At 39.8% G+C, this 19428-nt stretch overlaps 1 protein-coding gene across 1 annotated transcript; it reads right to left on the reverse strand.

The window, feature by feature from the left end:
- Positions 1–1510: 1510 nt before the first annotated feature.
- XPA (xeroderma pigmentosum, complementation group A) lies at positions 1511–18908 on the reverse strand. The gene is made up of 6 exons (XM_006886963.1): positions 18725–18908; positions 13855–13962; positions 12305–12410; positions 10127–10292; positions 8017–8134; positions 1511–1659 (listed from the first exon to the last, which is right to left on the reverse strand). The coding sequence occupies exons 1-6, from the start codon at positions 18906–18908 to the stop codon at positions 1511–1513; spliced, it is 831 nt and encodes a 276-aa protein (XP_006887025.1).
- Positions 18909–19428: the final 520 nt, after the last annotated feature.

Genomic DNA, 19428 nt, shown 5'->3' on the forward strand with positions numbered 1-19428 from the left:
CCTCTGGGAATTATTCATAGCAATGGCTCACATAAAAATCCCCCCTCCCCCCCCCCCCGCCATGGAAAAGGAAGCACTTAGTGGGGATTTCTATAATGTACTGTAATTAAATCTGGAAATGACTTTGCCAGTCTGTGTAAAGCAAAATGAGCTATAGGCAGTAACTGGATAACAGAGTAAAGTCTAAATGGATGAAGGTAAAGCACAGATAGAGACATACCTCAACCTAGACAATGTGGTAAAGGCTAACATGTCCTTCAAGTATGTACTCTTAACTAGTAGCTGTCATGTGCTGTGTGCTATAAAACTACCATATTTAATCCTAACTGTAAGCCTTCCTACTTCACAAAAACAGGTCCCTCAAGTATTTTTGCCCTTTTTCCAACGTGCACAGCTAGGAAATGGGATTTGAACCTAGTCCATGGCTCAAGAGTTTATCCCTCCACAGGACAGTAATGGATTTGTCAGCTCAAACCTCTGGCTAATCCATCATACACTGGAAGCCTTGTTTTTCTAATCTCAGGGAAGTTTCACTTCTTCTCAATCAGCACTTGAAAAATACATTAAACATTTCTGAATTGAGTACTTAATAATTATAATCTCAACCCTAACTGTTCTCAATTACTTTTACTTTGGCCTTTCTCCAAAAATCTCCAACAGCAGATCAAAATATAAAAATGTAATAAACATCCTACTTCTATCGGTAGTAGTAGGATAAAAGTTGTATTAAAATACATCTTGAAAATGCCTGGTTTATCTTAACCTGAATTTTTGTCAAAAAATTGAAAATGGATAAGCACCAGAGTCAAAGCACATAGGGTCAAATCCTATTTATTGTAACTGCTTTATAATTTTTTTCCTAAGAGACATTGAGAAATTTGGTCTGCTGAACTTCAGCCAGCTGCCTGACAGGATGGGAGATGTCCTCTCTCCCTTCTTATCCAACACACTACCACAGCTTCTGATTCACTGTCATCCTTCACTGTGTTTTCAAGGCTGTGACTATTTATGGGAGGAGAGTAATTATTTTTCTCCTATGGAGCAACTGGTAGACTTGCCTGACCATCACACATGGCCACCGGGCTTCCTTACTTGAGCCACTTAGGGACCTCTAGATGCCTACAAGCGGTAAAAGCTTTAAAATAAAGGTCTTCCTCCTATCATAGCAGTCTAGTGTGCATTGCTCTCTGACTTCTTCAATTCATAGTTCTATCTTTTGAACCTCTTCTACCACTGAACTTCTCTCCCAGTATAGAAACATCAAGCACAGAAAGGATTCCGCCCACTACCAAATTCTCTTGGCCTTAGTAAAAACTTCTTAAGACTTCACATGCATACATACATATTGCAGAGTCAGTAAATACACAGTATTTCATCTATACAGACATTTCATATGTGGGCAAATTTTGAATAGAACCTGAAATTATTTTTTAGTTCATACTCCCTAGGTCCAACCTAAGTTTCCTTTATTTACATATAAAATACTGTAAAATAGATCACTGAATTAAAATCACATTTTTTCGTAAGTCAGCTCATGGCCGCACACAGTACAAGTCTTCCGGTACATGTCCTCTTCTAGGTTTTCTTCCGGTCCATACTCATGTTGATGTGCAACTGTTTCCTTTTTCCACACACTGCTTCTTACTGCCCGTCGCAATTCTAAGAGAAAAAGAAAAGTCCTTTTCAGTTGTATTAAGCTGACCCTCAAATCCATCACACTTTCAGTTACATAAAACGATAAAAACGTGGCGAGCTTGCTTTCCAACATCACTGCACAGCCTGTGAAATCATTCAGGTCATTGCTGAGATGGTGTGAAACAGCTTCAGAATAGGGTGGAAGGGGTAGCAACAGAAGTGAGAGGAGATAGTGACTACACGGGGCCTTCAGACACTGGGTGACAGAAAACAGCAGGAAAGGAGCATTTAAAAATTCTATGTCTGTAAACCAAGAGCTGTTTTTATTCTAGGTATTCTTGCTTGAAAGTGGGGGAAGCCAAGAACTCTGGCACTAGGCTAGTGTTTTAGATTGGCGGGGGTTGGGGGGGTGTTGTTCATGCGCTTGACCTTAGGGCTCTTGCATATTAGCACCATTGCTAATAATAATTGCAGAGCATTAGCCTTAAAAACAAAAATCATAGAATGTAGTAAGTCAAATTTTAAAAGTTCATAATTGTGTTTGTTGTGTACCATCGAGTTGGAACTGACTCATAGCTGAGCTGAAATGGCCTGTCCCTTTACTTTTCAGAGACAGCACAAGTTGCATTATTACCCAAGAAAACAAATGCTTAATTGAAAATTAACAAGTAGATTACTTCTCAGTTTCTAGTTTAATGAGAAAAAAAATACTAATTATTTCTATCCTGACCAATGACCCATCCAGCCCAACACTCAAAGGTGTCAACTTGCCACAAGGAGAGTATGCTAGCTCTCTTATAATCTCTGAATCATAAGAAAATGTACATTAAATAATCATATATTTTCTTTAATCCAGTTTATATCTGTAATCTTTGTCAATCTCAGTATCTGCAGCTTGATATTTTCAACCTTTCTTAACATTGTAAGAACAAACAGTGCTATGTATCGGGCACTGTTCTAAATTAAAATTCACTTAATCCTGAGAGAGAAGTATTTTATGGAGGAGAAAACCAAGGTACACAGGAGTTATAAATTGCCCTGGTGCAAGTATTTTGTTGAAGGCAGAGGCATAGATTCCTTAAACACTACTATTTTCACACCTCCAGTATGAAAAGCATTTTATACTTAGTGTCACTGTTTGAAACATGAGGAGGGAAATCATTCACCCAAACGAATCAATTCTCGTTCTCTTCTCATACACTGAAGATCTCTGGTTTTGTAAACCCCTGAAATGGCCTGTCCCTTTATTTTACTTTACCCTGGAACACTTTCTAAATAAAAGATAAATATTTGACCAGATAGTGTGGATGACTCATGGTTGTTTTCCAGTACCCATCTGACTCCCAGCCTCCTGAAGGTTTCCTGGCTACTATTCTGCCTCACTGAGAAAATTCCTCCAAATCTGATTGCTGCTCACTCACTAACAAGCTGTCTATCTGCCTAATTTGTGCATTTAGTGCCCTAAACAAGAAAGGTAAGGAAGAAACATTTTCTTAACACTGAAAGACTAAACCTGTTGCCACCAAGGCAATTCTGAGTCATTTACTCAGAGAAGTCTTGCAATAACTGATCATAACTGAACATAAAACTTTTAACAATAATTACATAACTGCACCAAAGGAGGTTGAGTGGTGGTATGAAGATGCATGTTACCCACGCTACAGTGTTTTTAGTTGCCTCAAAAGCAGGCAAAAGCCAGACACTAAGGAAGACGCAAGAACTGATGCTTTTCAATTATGATAGTGGTAAAAATACGGCATACACATTGGTCTGCCAGACGAGGGAGTAAGTCTTGTCTTAAAGAACTACAACCACAATGTTCCTTAGAAACTCGGTGGTGAGACTTCATCTCACGCTTTGGACATGTTATCGGAAGGGACCAGTCCCTGGAGAAGGGCACGCTTGGAAAAGAGAGTCAACAAAATAAGCCTTCAATGAGGTGGACTGGCCGATGCTGCAAAAATGGGCTAAAACAGTAGCAACGATGAGCACGGTGCAGGACTAAGCTTAGTTTCAGTCGCTCAAAGAATCACTATGTCAAAACCAACTTAAGGGTTGAGACCAGGTTTCTTACTGACAGAAGCAGAAGTTACAAATAGGAAAAAAGAAATAAACTGAACCTTGACGTTTTTAGGACTCAAGATTTTTTTTTATTACATGATTTTGCTACTGACAGGGAGTACAAGTCCTTGTTTCACTGAAAACTTCATTTTCATAGTCCAGAGTTTCACTGTGAACCCAGAGGCAGCATGTTGTGATGGTTCAAATCCACCAGCCGCTCCTCCCAGGCAATGTACAGACTCTAAAACCCCTGTGGAGAGGCAGCTAGGAGCTGAATAAAATGATCTTTTTATAACATAGCATGTTTATTTTAATACATTAATTTTGCAAAAGGGACCACCTGTAGTCAAGCCTAATGCTACTCTTTTTCTTTTCCTAAAGTTTTATTACAGCATATTCTTCCCATTTAATTTTTCTCGTTCATTCATTGTTGTACATTTTCCTCCCTGCCCACCCCTTGCCCCCAGTTTTCTCTTTGAAAAGAAAAAAATTCTTTCATTGTTACACAATCCCCCACGCCCCCAAGTCCACAGTCCACTTTACTATGCGCCTAATGCTACTTTTAAGAGAAATACTTTCAAGAACTGTCAAGAGACTCAACTCATTGCTGTGAGGTGGGAACTGACAGCTGACCTTCCAACAGTAAAAATCGCCTGGGAGAAGGCTGGCCATCTTCCACCCACCGAGCCGCTGGTGGCTGTGGACTGCCTGAGAGGCATGCTGCCTTTGGGTTAGTGGTGCAAATCCCTATGGACTAGGCCACCAGAGCTCACCTGTCCAAGACTAGCACTGGGAAGTATTAACTTTAAAAATATGATAGTAACATCAATCTGCATGTTTTATTTTCTGCTCCACAAATTGACAGTCATTAAAAATGCTCCCAAACTCTCCTGAAATAAGCCCCAAAATAGAAACATTAACCACACTTCCTAGATGTAAGGTGTCTACCTTCAAAGAAGACAAAGATGAGACATTTTTTTCCCATCTCCTCCCCCGGTCCCTCTTTTGTGAGAATGACTGCTTTTAAGAATATAAATCCTAGCTTTAAGGAAAGGCCGTATCTCCAACTTGTTTTAAGAGATGGGGCTTGTAAAGCCATAATGTTCTGTGTATTTGCACCAACTTAAAGTTCACATCCAATACCAAAATCAAAGCTACTGCATTTTTAATTTTTTTTTTATGCCATTCAACTGAGAGCAGTGGTCGTGCCATCATTACTATTTCTGCCTTCTTGGATCAAAGAGATCTCTGATAGCTTAAAATCACTGACAAGAAAATTCTTTTCTCTTGCACTTTGTCTACTTATATATCTTATACTATTTATATTTCAGTTTTTAGTAACATATCATAACCTAAAAGCAGATAAATTAATCTCTTACCTTTCCATAAAGAGGTAAGCTTTGTGTCTGCTTCTTTGTGGATCAAAATCAGACCAAGAGGAACCAGGTTCCATGATCTTTCAAATAATACTTTTAGTCTTGCTTTTATTCCTCTCTGTTCTGAGCAAGCTGCACAGTAAAGTCCTTGTTTCTAATGTCTACAGTGTCTACTCCACTCTCAGCCCTTTGTGGCCTAGTCAGGAGGACAGGAACATATCCACCAACCTCTAAATTAAATCAACAAGAAGCCATAATTAAAGAAAGCACCACATCGACTTCTCTGCACATCAAACGCTGGAAGAAAATGGAGTAATGTGTACAGAACTGAGAGAACTCAAGATTTCATATGCAAAAGCAACAGGCAAACATTGTTAGATATGCAAGGAAAATATCCCAGAGACAAAGACGGTGTAGGATAGACCAGGCCTCGGTCTGTTGTTCACAGGGTCACTATGAGTCATACTCAACAGCATGGAACAGCAACAACTACTTGGAAACATTCCCTTAAAAGACATGCTGCATTAAAATAAGAACTGAAATAAAGAGGCCAGTCTAGAGACAACAGGGCAAATTCAAACTCTTCAAAGATAAGGAAAATTTACAGTTTATATGGTGATTAAATATAGCCGTTTAATATTGTGAGAAAAACAGACAACCAAAATTTGTAATTAAAAAAACTCGAGGATTGTGTAAATCTTAAAAAAATATGTTCATACTAATATTTAACAAATATGCTGCCTTAATGGAATTTTTATGGTCAAATAATAATGAAATATATCATAATCTTTTAGTTTCTTAGTTTGCAATTATAAATTTTTAGTACTTTATGCCTTTACCAACATATTATCTACACTAAAATATTATAGAAAACGGATTTAAGGAAGCAGCGAGAAGGGAAAAGATGAAGTGATTCCAGTAGCTAGGATTAGTAAAAACCTCGGGCTTACATATGGCCTAGTGATAAGGAGCTGTGCTGCCAACTCAAAGGCAAATGGTTCAAATCTACCAGTTGCTCCGTGGAAGAAAGATGGGCAATCTCCTCCTGTGTGAGTTACTGCCTCTGAAAAGATCCCTGGAGGGTCTGCTATGGATTGGTCCCAACTTGAGAATACATAACAACAAGAGATAAATATATTATCCATTTCCCCATTTCATTTTTATTACTTTCAAGGTCCCCCTTGAGACTGGGAGAAAGGAAGGCCTAAAAGATTCAAGAAAGGGGCAAAATTCAAGTGAGGTTTTCCCAAATCCTCTACTTTGGTCCTCACTGACATCTTTGTAAACAGCAGTGGCTAAATCTGGAAAGATTCTTGCATGAAATATTCTTACATAACAAAGCAACCTCTGTACAAAAACTTAGAAGTGTGCATAACCATGGATTCAGAAACAGCTAAATCAATTACCTACAAAGACACATATGAGGGTGTTTATCATGGGCTGTCCTGAGAAGCAGTTTGAAAGCACCATGTGCTCTTGGGAGGAAGATGTCACATTGTGCTTGTGTAAAGTCTATGGGGTCCTTCTATTCTGCCTACGTGGCTGCTATGAATTAGCATTAACGCAATGGCAGTAGGTTATCCAAAAGAAACAGGTGGAAGACAAGACATTTAAATGTTAATAAATAGTTGTCTCTGGGTAAAATCATGGAGTAGAAGCTTTGTTGCCGTATTTTTTAATCAGGCAAGGTCTCAATGTGTTATACACAGGATTGATGTGTGTCAGAATCAACTTGCTGGCACTTAACATTTGTACTCATTCTTGGATTAAAGGGGGGGAGGATGAGGATGTGCAGGGGGAGGGAGGATTAATCATGGTGGTGTACAATCTGATGGGGGGTGAGGGAAATTGAAAGAATCTGTTCTTAAAAACAATGTATTCAAATTTTGCAAATAAACAAATTTAAAAAAGAAAAAAGGGAGGGGAGGAATAAATCCCTTCACAGAGAGGCTTATATTCAGAATTTTATTTTCTTTTTTAAGACATATGACATTTCATTCATCTTCCAAGAAACTTCTAATCATAAGCAAAATTAGCATAGTTGGACATTCATGTTAAATGGACCAATTTTATATATACTTATGTTCTGCATACACTGCAACTGGAACTCTATATAATTAATGTATGAAGAATACTTATGCCACTTTTTTTAAGGTTCACTTTAAGGCTTCACGATAGAGCACAAAGTATCCTCCGCACTCCTATAGTGCCCCATGTTCATCACTACCTTAGAATTTAACACACTGTTAGGATTTTAAATTGGCTTGTCTTTCTCTCCTGACAAACCACGACAGTATTTCTATTAGCCTGATTGCCAGCATTCAGTAAATATTGGATGGAAAGATGTGCAGACTGACTTAAAGATACATGGACAAAGGTTAGATCTTGTAGCTGTGTGCCCACAAATTAGGACCCTTCAGAGGGCTGTCAGAGGCTATACACCTCATGTAAGGAGACTGTCCATCTTTCTCCCCTGAGCAGCTGGTGAATTCAAAACCCCTGCCTGTGGGTTGGCAGTGCAGCTCCTCACCCACAAAGGCCACCAGAGCTCCCTCAATGTTAGAGGACTAAGATTTTTTTAAAAATAACATCAAGCAGAGATGTGCTAGTGAGTATCCTGACGTTCTGTAAAACTATCGGTCATATTAAAGGTTTCATCTGTGTCAAATCTTTGACTAGGAATACCTGATGCTAATGTTGTCCTTATGTGAAAATATGACTCACTTAAAGAGAATGGCTTTACATGCCTTCTAGAAATGCAGTGCTCTGAGGTCTGCACGGAGCCTCAATCACCAACCTACTTGACGGCAAATTTAATTTTCGCCCCCTCCCTAATTTGAGAAAACACATCTCAATCTGATTGTCCAAAAGGAGGAACTCAGCCAAAGGCTTTTTACAATGAGGCCAAACGGTCTCTGGTGGGATAAAATGTGTAGTCACTTACCTTTTACTTTTTTATCAAACTTCTTCTGTTTCATTTTCTCCCGGTTTTCTTGTCGAACTTCCTTTGCTTCTTCTAATGCTTCCTGACTACCCCAAACTTCAAGAGACCTCTTCACGATCTATAACCCAGAATCCACATTTAAATTTAAAATTTAAATCCACACTGTTATTCAAAGTAAGAAAAATACACAACTCTCTCATTTTTCGTTAGAATTGACACATAGCCGACCCTTCAGGTTTTCAGAGGCTGTAAATCATGTGAGAGCAGACTGCTTAGTTTTCTCCGAAAGAGCAGCTAGTAGATTCGAACCACCTGCCTTTGGGGTGACAGCACAACTCCATCCCCACTAAGCTAGCTGCAAAATAATGATCTAACCTGTATATATCTTAAATTTAAAAGATTTAAAATATTAATAAAAATAATTCTAATATAACATTGGAGGCTAGGATTTTGAAGCTCCATCTCACATACTTTGTGCATATGGCCAGGATAGACCAATCCTTGGAGACGGACACCATGCTCAGAAGAGTGGAGGGACAGCGCAGGAGAGGAAGACCCCGGAGAAGATGGATCGATATAATAACTGGGGCAATGGGGGCTGGTGTGTTGGAATTAGTGAGACTGGCTCAGGACAGCGAAGGGTTCAGATCTTCTGTATTCAAAGGCAAATAACAACAAATTATATTGGTTGTGTGTGGTTTTTTTTTGTTTGTTTGTTGTTTTTTTAATTTAAGCCTTTTGTTTAAAATTCAACAAGACCTTGAGGAGGGTCTTTGTATTTAAAAGTTGGTTGTTATTATATTTTGGAGGAACATTCTTCTAAGTGGTACAGCACTCTTCTGTCAATTTGCTGTACTGAAGTAACCTGGGGTTGCTGTGATGCTGAACCTTGTGCCACTAGGGTATCAAATGCCGTAACGGTGACCCATGGTGGACCTCCCAGTTTAAGACCTGGAAACAGGAGTGGCATCTACTTCCTAAACAACATGCCTCTGGAAACTATGAACTTTGATAAATGATGATAGTTATAGAAAGACTTCAGGTCTTTTGTTCACAGGGTCGCTATCAGTTGTGCTCATCTCGATGGCAATCAACAACAGCAACAACAATACAACATAAGTGTCCATTAAGAAAAAAACCTAATAGCATCTGTCTAAACCTAAGAAGTTATAATAAATATGTACTGAATTAGATCAGAAATTGAGAAGTTGTTTTATTATTGACTGTATTATTTGATGTATTAGAAGATAGAGGATTTACTACTACCTTCTAATCAAACTGTGCTCTAGAGCAATACCTCTCGATCTTTTAAATATATGGCACAAAAAAATTATTAGTACCATTCTCTGGGGTAGACACTGAGCCCTCCAGCAATCCACACACTAAGCAGATAGTGAGCTTGGCACACTTGTAACCAATGTGCAGCAAGTGGCAGAGAATTTCTGCTCTGAGTGATAGATGGACATGGGAAAGGGTTCCAGATGAATGGTTTCCAAGAGGAGTTAGTATAAGTATCTGAAATCTTTTTCCCTCACAATGTTTTTTTGTAACACAAATGGAGTTCATTACATTGAGTGAATGTAAGAGATTTTAGAATGTGTAAAATGTTCTCTCTAATTAGGCCCCAGTGAGTCATTGTATAACCATGATCCTGTATAATCATGGTTCTTCAAGTAACTTTTCTGTTATTATCTATCTCTTAGAACTTGGCCTTTCCCAATGCATATTGGGAAATATAACTGTTGTGGAAATGAAGAAAGCAACAGGCCATGGAAGATACCAAAAAAATAATAGTGTTCTGCCTTGTAAAAAAAAAAAAGGTTTTCTGTAGGAGAACAGGATCTAATGTTTATTCCTGACTTTTTCACTTTCTAGACCATACTCCTAGTATCTCCCAATAGTATTTTATTTGTTCCAAAGTGCTATACTAAGAGTAAAATTAAAAATCTCATCATATATGATTGTGACTCATAAAAAAAAAGAAAAATATTTTTCTATAGCAAAACTGAATTAGTTCAAAAGTGAATTAACTCACTTTTTTAACTAATCAGGTTACTTAAACTTCACCTGATCCAGAGTTTGAAATGAATGAATATAATTTATTAGCAACCTGTAATTTTAAGTAGAGTTTCATATCACCCCACTGTGAATGATGAGGATTCTTCTTCACAATAAATTTAAGGGCTGGTTCTCGCTTTTCTAAATCACAGTCTTTCAGAAGGTATTCCTGCTTCGCTTCTGTTTTGGTTATTAGCTTGTGCTTATCATCAGCATCTCTGAAAATAGATTCATAAGATCAGGTATAAATTCTTTTTTTCACTAAACTATATAGTCTTCAAACCTAGAAACATATTTGTACCAAAAAGGGAATATATTTTCCCTTACAACTCTAATGATCAAATTAACAGCATAAAAATTTTAGCATTAAAAAACTCTATCTTTTACTCATTCTGAGAAGCTGCTACTAGTAGCATCTACAAATCATTTAACAATTTAAGAGTTTCTTTTATAGCTATTTAAAGTCCCTCATTGGCCATAAAGGCTTGGAAACGAGTGTGAGAGTAGAAGAAATAGAAGAGCAAAGACTCAACAAGAAAGAAAATATAAGTCTTCTTTCTAAAGTCAAGATGGGCAGGAAATAAAGAATAAAAATCCAAGATCCAACCACCTAACATGTTAGTTGACGCTGAGCTTTCACAAAACCAAAATAAAAATGGAGACATCGTACTTAAAAAGAGTTCCCCTTCAGTTCTTTTCCATCTCTGTGCTAAGTCTGAGGAAGTGAAAACACAGCAGAGAATGCAAAGCCTGGATCTTGTGAAGTTTACATTTTAGTTCAGAGAAGACAGTCAACAAATGCGGACAGATAAATGGCTATAAAGAACTATTAAAAAAAACAAAAACAAAACACAACTATAAACCACTATCAAGGCAGGAATTTCCAGAAAAGGCCATGATAATGTAATAGTTGGGCAGAGGCTTAAGAAGACATAGAGCATTCTGGAGAGCTGGAGAACAGCAGGAGTGCAGGGAACAGCAAGGCAGCAGAGTGCTTCCAAGTGAAGCTCACAGCAAGTAGATGGTGCCACTACAACACTTCAAATAGGGCTGTAGAGCTCAAGCCAGGCAGGCAATGGCAATGGTAGAGACTGTTTTGTTTTATATGGAGAAAAGACAAAGTGTGCCAAATTAGGCACCTAGAGATTAGTAATAACATTTCTGCAGTGACCAAGGCAAGCAGGACAGAGGAGGAGAAAGAGATTCAGGAGGTAGTTTGAGCATCAAACGGGCTTGAGATGAAATGTGGAGAAGTAAAGAAACAGTCACTGAATGAAGTTGATCTCTACTGAAAGGGCGAATACTGAAAAAAGAGGTGTAAGTCTAAACCAAAGCATCAGGCTCACACTGTCAAGTGAATTCTGACTCACAGGGACCCTCTAAGACAGAGCAGAATGTCCTCAGGATTTCATGCCTGAAAATCTTTACAGAAGCACACTGACCTCTTTCTCCTGCAGAGCAGGTGGTGAATTTGAATTTTCAACCTTTATTGTTAGTTTAGTCCACTGTGACACCAAGACTACCTCATGGTGTAAGTCAGGAGGGGCAAAAATCAAAGATTCGAACAGAAGATTCTATCGCAAAACCATAGTGTTTAAAGTTGGGAAAAATCAATGCTGGACTTGGTTGAGGTAAACAGGAGAAACATGAGAACTATGTGGCATAAGGATTAGCGGAGTGACACAGTAACTAGAAAAGAAAGAAGACAAAGGTACTCCCTTCACTGCCTATCCTCAGAAGCAAAAGTCAAGTAGGCTGAGGGGAAAGAAGTGGGCTGGGAGGACCAATAGAGTGGCTGAAGGGATTTCTTGTCCCTTTTCTCTCCCTGAAGGCCCTAATCTTTTGACCAAAGTGTCAACGAACACTGAAGTTAAAAATGAGGAGTCTTAGGATGAGGGGAGGGGTTAGAAACTTGTTACTGAGAGACAATAAACTGCACAGATCTGAAAAAATGGTTATTCTTTTAAGTTTCTATACTCTTTAAGTTATTCCTATAAGATTCTATTTCAAGACCACTGACATCTTTTCTTTACAGGATGTAAGTCTGACAAGCATAGGTTCCTATATTTCTTTCTCTAAATGGAAACCACAAAAATTTGAGGAAACATCTCAACACAGAAATCATAAATACCAAGGACACAGTAAACCCAAAAGGATCTATTCTTTTGCTTTAAACATATATTTAATCACTCAGCATTTCCAATTAAGAACATTATAAAGAAGTAAATACCTGCAGTTATCACAAGTTGACAAGTCAAAGTGGTTCATTAGGTAAGAATCCATGAATTCTTTCCCACATTCTTCACATATTGTATAATCAAATTCCATAACAGGTGCTAAAAAAAGAAAATTAATTCTTTATGTTCCCTTTTTTTAAATTTAGAATACATTTTATATCCACTCAAGGAAAAGACAAAATACAACACAGATTGATTGATTTATCTTACATTTATCTAAAAAATGCTTTTTAAAGGGAAAAATACAAAATGAACATTGCTTTTATCATTAGGTGTCACATCGACTAAGACTCCTCACAATCTCTCAGACACTCGAGCCGACTGTTAGTCACTGCGACAATCCACCTTGTCGGGGATTTTCCTCTCATTCTCTGACCCTCCACCTTCCCCAAAATGGTGTCTTTTTCCAAGGACTGACCCCTCCTGACCAGATGCCCAGAGTAATTCATGAAATTATTAACTTTACAATATTAATCATGTTCTCATTAATTACTTTGAATGTACCGTTAACTGAAATTATAGGCTTCGTTCTAGGCCAGGGTAGATACTGGAATTTGCAGAATAGTTACCAGCAGTCTTCATTTGCATAGTTATCACAGAGACTTTAGACATCATTTCATTTAGTGCCTTCCTCTCAACAGCAACCTGGGCTCCAAACCCCTCTTTTTCACAGTTCAAGGCAGCATTTCACACAGTTAGGTCTCTTCATTTCTGAGTCACTGATCTCAAATTCTATGGGCAAAGTGCTAAATGTATGTTGTTGTTGTTGACTGCCTTCGAGTCAAGCACGACTCATAGCGACCCTATGAACAAAAGGCCTGTTGTACCAGTCAGATCTGATTTGACGGTACACACACAATAAATAAATAAACACACACACACACACAAAGGCCTGAAGGCCCTTGACTACTATTGACATTTATCAAAGTTCATAGAGTTTCCAGGGGCAAGTTGTTTAGGAAGTAGATGCCACTCCTGCTCCAGTATTATAGAAGGCCAAAATCTCCCTCACTGTACCTCCCATAACTGTCCCAAGTTCTGCTTTTCAAAGCAAAGTTCCCAGAGTGTAATCTCTTCCATTAAGGAGGACTTATTGCATTTCCAGATAAGCAGAAGCTTTATCAAAATTAAAACTAATCAGTTTGGACAATTTCTGATAGGTTAAGTTCAGAACTCCACTCGCCATTCTCTTTTGGCATCAGCTACAGAGTGCTTCACTGCTAACCCAAAGGTGCCCCTCCAGCAGTTCAAATCTACTCGCAGTTCTTCAGGAGAAAGATGGGCAATTTCCTCCATGCAATTTATAGTCTCTGAAACCCACTGGAGGTAGGTTATAATCATAAACACAAAATACAAGTTACTGATTATTTCCATATATACAGGTGTTTCTCTCACTTTTAATCTACTAGCAAATCTGCTGGACTTTATCACTTTTAAAAAACACTGAGTAAGCACAGTTATGTAACATCAGTTTGCAAAGAAGTATGCGTGTTATTCCAAATAACCAATCCCAGATAACCTGTTTCTGAAAAATACACTTTACCTGGTTGATGAACAACTTTTCCAATCTTATGTTCCTCCTCTTCTTCCTCTTCCAAAAGGAAGCCACCTTTCGTATCAATTACCTTGGTTGCTTTTACATTCACCATACCTACAGAAAGTAAAAATTGTCAACCACTGAATCAAGTAAACCCATACATTCCCTTGAGCACAAGCAAGGACTTTCTTTAAATTTATTATATATCAAACAAACAAGGATATTCACTAGCATAACTTGCATTTGATATTACACTGAATAGAACAGCTATTGCAGTTAGACAAGGTGGGGACGGGAGGAGACATAAAGCCTGCAAATACGCTAAATACCTATATTCATCAGTTATACAATTACCTATGTACAACCCCCACAAGAATCTTCAGTTAGAATTAAAAAGGATCAAATACCTAGGAAGAGATGTGTAAAATTTCTACACTAAAAACTACATTTTTTAAAAAAAAATTATGGACAGAAAGGCTCAGTACTATAAAGATATCAACTCCCGAACTTATCCAAAGAGTTTACCTGTAATCCCATTTAGAATTCTGTCACTGAGGTGGTGAAGTGGAGGGTGGGGGTATGTGTTACAAGTGGTTTAAACAGTCACTCGTATGTTTATGATTTTTTTTACAGCAAAAGAATATAAACCAAAAATCAGCAAAGGAGGGAAAGTACATGAGCTAAAGTCCAGGGGAAACTAGGCAAGCTTCTAAGGATCTTCTTTTGATAGAGTGACCTAGGATACGTATCATTCTTCCTCTAACATCACACTGTAACATCTGGGAAGTATTATTGCCTGCCAGCGAAGCTCACTGGAACCTCTGCAGCCAAGGTTTTTTTAACTGTTCACATTAATTACCTGCCAAAAATTATAATCAAGATAGATGAGACAAAAAAAAAAAGATAGATGAGATGTATGGAAAGCACTTTACAGTTAGTTCTACACAAAGACAAAAACCCACAGTTGATTCCAACTCATCATGACCCTCCATCAGGTTTCAAGGCTAAAATCAATCTTCTCTATGAAAAGACACTGCCCAGCTTTTCCTCCACGGTATGGCTGCTGGATTCAAACTGCTCACTTTTATTCAGTCCCCAAGGTGATCTTGCCTTATCACCTTAAAGAAGTTCTCTACAGCAGATTTAGCCAGTGCAATGTATTATTTGATTTCCTGACAGCAGCTTGCCTCCACAGACATGAATTACAGATCCAGGTAAAATTAAATCCTGGACAATTTCAATCCTTTTCTTTTTATCATGAAGTTACTTACTGATCCAGCTGTAAAGATATTTTTCTTTCAACTGAGGTCTAATCCATTCTGAAGGCTGTAGAATTTGGCTAAATGCTTCAAATCTTCATTACTTTCAACAAGTACCACTGTGTCTTCAGCCTACCAGAGGTTGTAAATGAGTCTCCCTTCAATGTTTATGTCATACTCTTCTTCGTATAATCCAGTTTCTCAGGTTATTTGCTCTGCAAAAGTACAGTGAAAAAATATAACCCTGAGACTCTTTTCCTGATTTTAAATGATGGAGTATCCCTTGCTCTGTTCCATGAACTGCCTCTAGGTCTATGCACAAGTCATATATGAACACAATTAAGTTTTCTAGAGGGAATTATCCTTTTTCCCAATGTTATCTATAATTTGCAAAAATATGTGGTTCAAATCCACCAGCTACTCCTTGTGAAGAAGATGAGCAATCTCCTCCTATCCGATTTATTGCCTTGGAAAGCTCACTGAAGGGTCAGCTATGGGCTGGTTCCAACTCATCGGTATGCAACAATCACAACCAACAAACATCTTTCCACAATTCTTTGCTTTCAGCCAATATCCATCTGCCTGCTATCAGCAATGATGTCCCTTGCTTCAAATCTTTTTCCAAATCTGGTTTGAGTTTTTGGCAGTTTTCTGCTGCAACTGTTTTTCAATTATCTTCAGCCAGTTAATTTGTGCATTCCATTAGGTCACTTTTCTTTGGAATAGACACAAGTATGGAGCTTTTATCAGTTGGCCAGACAGCTGTCTTCTCAGAAACATCTAAACTAGTAGTCAATCCTTGGAAGCTTGCTCCTCACCAATCAAAGTGCAGTTTTGACTTCTTCTTTCACCATCATTGGTTGGATGGTAATTAAGACAGGTGAACTATGGAAGGGCTGGAGAACTCTGGTAGTCTAGTGGCAAGAAGCTGCACTGCAATCCTAAAGGCAACCGGTTCAAGGCTACCAGCTGCTCTGCAGGATGGTCAGCTATGGGTTGGTTCTGACTCAGCAGGACACAGTAACAACAACATGGAAGGTCTAGAGTTGACCTTAATGATGAACATGGTGTGAAGCTTCTGACACTTTTTTGTTACTGAAGCATAGCTCAAAAGAAACAAAATAAAGAAACAACTGCAAATATCTGTTAGTAACTGGAATGTGGCATGTACCAAGTACAAATCAAGCAAGACTGGGAGATGTCAAAATTAACTAGAGCACTTGAAGATGGAGATTCTATGCATCACTGAGCTGAATGAACTGGTATTGGCCATCTTTAAACACAGTCATATCCCTGGCCTACTATGCCAGGAAGAACAGACTAAAGACCAGTACTGCAGCATGCATTTATCATCAAAAAGAATATGTCAAGTTCTATCCTGAAATACAGTGCTGTCAGTGAGAAGACAATTTCCATTCACTTACAAGGAAAAACCAGACAATATGACTATTATTCAAATTTATGCATCAACTATTAAAGTCAACAATGAAATTAAGTATTTTAGCTATAATATGAAATTCATCAAATATCTAATCAAGAAATGAAGAAAGATCAGTAGTTGCAAATACTGCCTTGGTGGTGGGAATGACTCCAGGGATCACATGCTAGAACTTTGCAAGACCAATTAATTGTTCATTGCAAGTATCGTTTTTAAAAAGCATAAACAGAAACTGTATACATGGAGCTAGGTGAATGGAATATGCCAGAATTACATTGACTATATTTGCTATCACTTGTTATGCATCAGAGAGTTGGAAATTACTAAGGAGCAGAGAAGGAAAATTGATGCCTTTGAGCTGTGGTGCTGGAGAAGAGTATTGAGGGTACCATGGACTGCTAGGAAAACAAACAGATTCATCCTGGAAAGGGTTAAACCGGGTGGCTCCTTGAAGTTAAGGATTCTGAGGCTCCGTCTAACATACTCTGGACATGTTGTAAGGAGGGACAGGTCCTTGGAGAGGGACATCATGCTTGGGAGGGTGGAGGGATGGCGCAGGAGGGGAAGACCCTCTATGAGGTGGACTGATTCAGTGACTGGGGTAATCGGGATGGGTGTGTCAGAGACAGTGCAATTGGCACAGGACAGAGCAGAGTTTAGGGCTGTTGTACAAAGGGTCGCTATGAGTCGCAAGCGACTTGACGGCACATAACAACAACAACAACATATCAAGGAAAGGGAAAATGGAAAAGTGCAGTACCATTCAGAACAAGACCAGGGGTCAAATGCCTTCCTTGAAGGCAGGGAACTCTCTGCCTTCAAAAAGCTCAGACTCATGTTAGGGGCAAAAAAAATCACATAAGCAGAAATATCTGGCACAAAGCACAGCAGGAGCATGGCACAAAGAATAAAAATAGTACCACGTGTGAAGTCTTGATGAAGAGCTGCATTATTGATGGGGTAGAAAGCATGCGACAGAAAGATAAAAGTTGGGGAAATACGGAGAAGATGGGTGATGTGAAAGTGCCTGGGTTTATCACGGGAGTAATGGAAGGGTTTTAAAGAACAAGAATTGTGTTAGATTGTCATTCAGGGGGAAATGGAAGGCTACTGCAGCAATCAGAGAAAACAGAAAAGAGTGGAACAATTCTAGCTAAGCCAGCAGCCAGAAATATGATATTAACCAAAGGTTGCCCTGGGGTTGGAGAAGCCTGTAGGGAACTGAGCAGGGAGTTGTGCGGCTAACACAAAGACCATACCTCTCTGCAGGTTCAACTATCAACCACTTCCTGGAAGAAAGATGCAGTCTCCTCCCGTGCAATTTACAGCCTCTCTCACACTAGCTGGAGGCGCAGCTATGAATCGCTCTGACTCCACAATGAGAGAGAAGAGACCACCTTGAGAAAGGGGAAAAAATTATGCGAGAGAAAAAATCTACTCCCTTAAGAGTAACAGTCTTTCTTCCAAAGAATGAGACATGAATTTGGCAAAAATGAGGCAGCCATGAAAATATTGAAAACTCAGTATCAGAAGATAGGAATTCTAAATCCTGCTATCCTGATTTTCCTGGACCTTGGGCAATTTCTGGGCCTCAGTCAGCACACTGACATCAATTCCTGCCCTATTTATTTTCCAGGTTAGCTGTAAGGCAATCGGAGAAGAGGATTCTAAAGCCCTCTGAAAGATGTTAAGCACTACAGGTGCCACTTCTTTAGCCAGCTCCAAGAAGGCAGCGTCAAAGGTGGCATTGCTCATCTCCTGTGTACTCATTATTAAACAGATCACATAACTAAAAGCTTTAAACAAGGACCTCCGTCCGGGCTGTACAGAAAAAAAGAACAGAAAGGGAAGGTCCGGGAGAGCTATGGTGTTGACAGGCACTGTCTGGTACCTTCGGGCAACAGCTGTATTCTCAAGCTAAAACTGCGCACACAGAACACAAGTGAAAGCACAGGGCCTTGAGGCAGGAAGTCAGTCTTGCACCGCAAAAGGACTCTGTGGTCAAGTAACATGAACAAGTTCAACTTAACGAATGCCCGCGACAGCCAGATGTGTACGCAAACATGCGGGAAGCTGATGTCACACCTAGGACCCTTAACCTGGCCCAGATCCGCACGAGTCAGTACCGGGACCCGGGAGGTGCGGAGGGAGAAGGGGCTGGCGCCGCCAGGGTGCAAACCTCCAGTAGCCGCAGCCGCCGTCGCCGGGTAGGGCCGGGCAGCCAGCCGCGCTTGGCGAAGCATCAGCGCCCGCTGCCGCTTCCGCTCGATGCTCGCCCGCACCGAGGCAGGCAGCTCCTCCGGTTGCTCTAAAGGCACTGTCTCCTGCGAAGGAACCTCGGATGTTGCCATCTCCGTTGCCATCTCCGACGGCTTCCGACTATGGTCCCTCGGTCACGCACGCGCATTGACGCGACTGAGTGTACGCTCGACGCTACCGCGCCCCTAGCGGCTTTTCCCAGAACTGTATCGGAGACGTAGCGCGCCTGCGCAGCTGGGGAGAGCGGGGTGGGGCGGTGGGAGGAGCCTGAGCACGTGATGGAAGCGGAACACCGGCTCTTTTGTAAACTGTGGTCTCAAGGCCCGCCTCGGAGAGGTAGTGCGCCTGCGCAGCAGAAGAGGGCGGGGCGATGGGAGGAGCTTGAACACAAGATAAAATAAGTGGCACCTGCTCTTCTGCAGCCTGAGGAAAAGCTTGGTGTGTGTGTGGGTCCTCAAAACCTTGTCCGTAGGGAGTTGCACTGCCAAGCAAAAAACGACTTCTCTCTGGCAGTTCAAAAATCGCAGCTTCGCTGGAAAAAGATGAACAGTTTCTTCTCGTGCGAGTCAGAGTCTCTCAAAAGCCGCTGGAGGGTCTGCTATGAGTCCCTCCTGACTTAATGAC

Source organism: Elephantulus edwardii, unplaced genomic scaffold (assembly GCF_000299155.1).
Source record: "Elephantulus edwardii isolate Elephantulus edwardi_28Jun2011 unplaced genomic scaffold, EleEdw1.0 scaffold00052, whole genome shotgun sequence".
NCBI classification, from domain to species: domain Eukaryota; kingdom Metazoa; phylum Chordata; class Mammalia; order Macroscelidea; family Macroscelididae; genus Elephantulus; species Elephantulus edwardii.

What these genes read in the sequence shown, in the direction of transcription:
- XPA (XM_006886963.1), bottom strand. Translation starts at nt 18,908, where the DNA reads ATGGCAACGGAGATGGCAACATCCGAGGTTCCTTCGCAGGAGACAGTG. An exon ending in GGCGGCTGCGGCTACTGGAG is followed by an intron (nt 13,963 to 18,724) that starts GTTTGCACCCTG and finishes TACTTTCTGTAG; the next exon opens with GTATGGTGAATGTAAAAGCA. An exon ending in GTTTGATAAAAAAGTAAAAG is followed by an intron (nt 1,660 to 8,016) that starts GTAAGTGACTAC and finishes TTTTTCTCTTAG; the next exon opens with AATTGCGACGGGCAGTAAGA.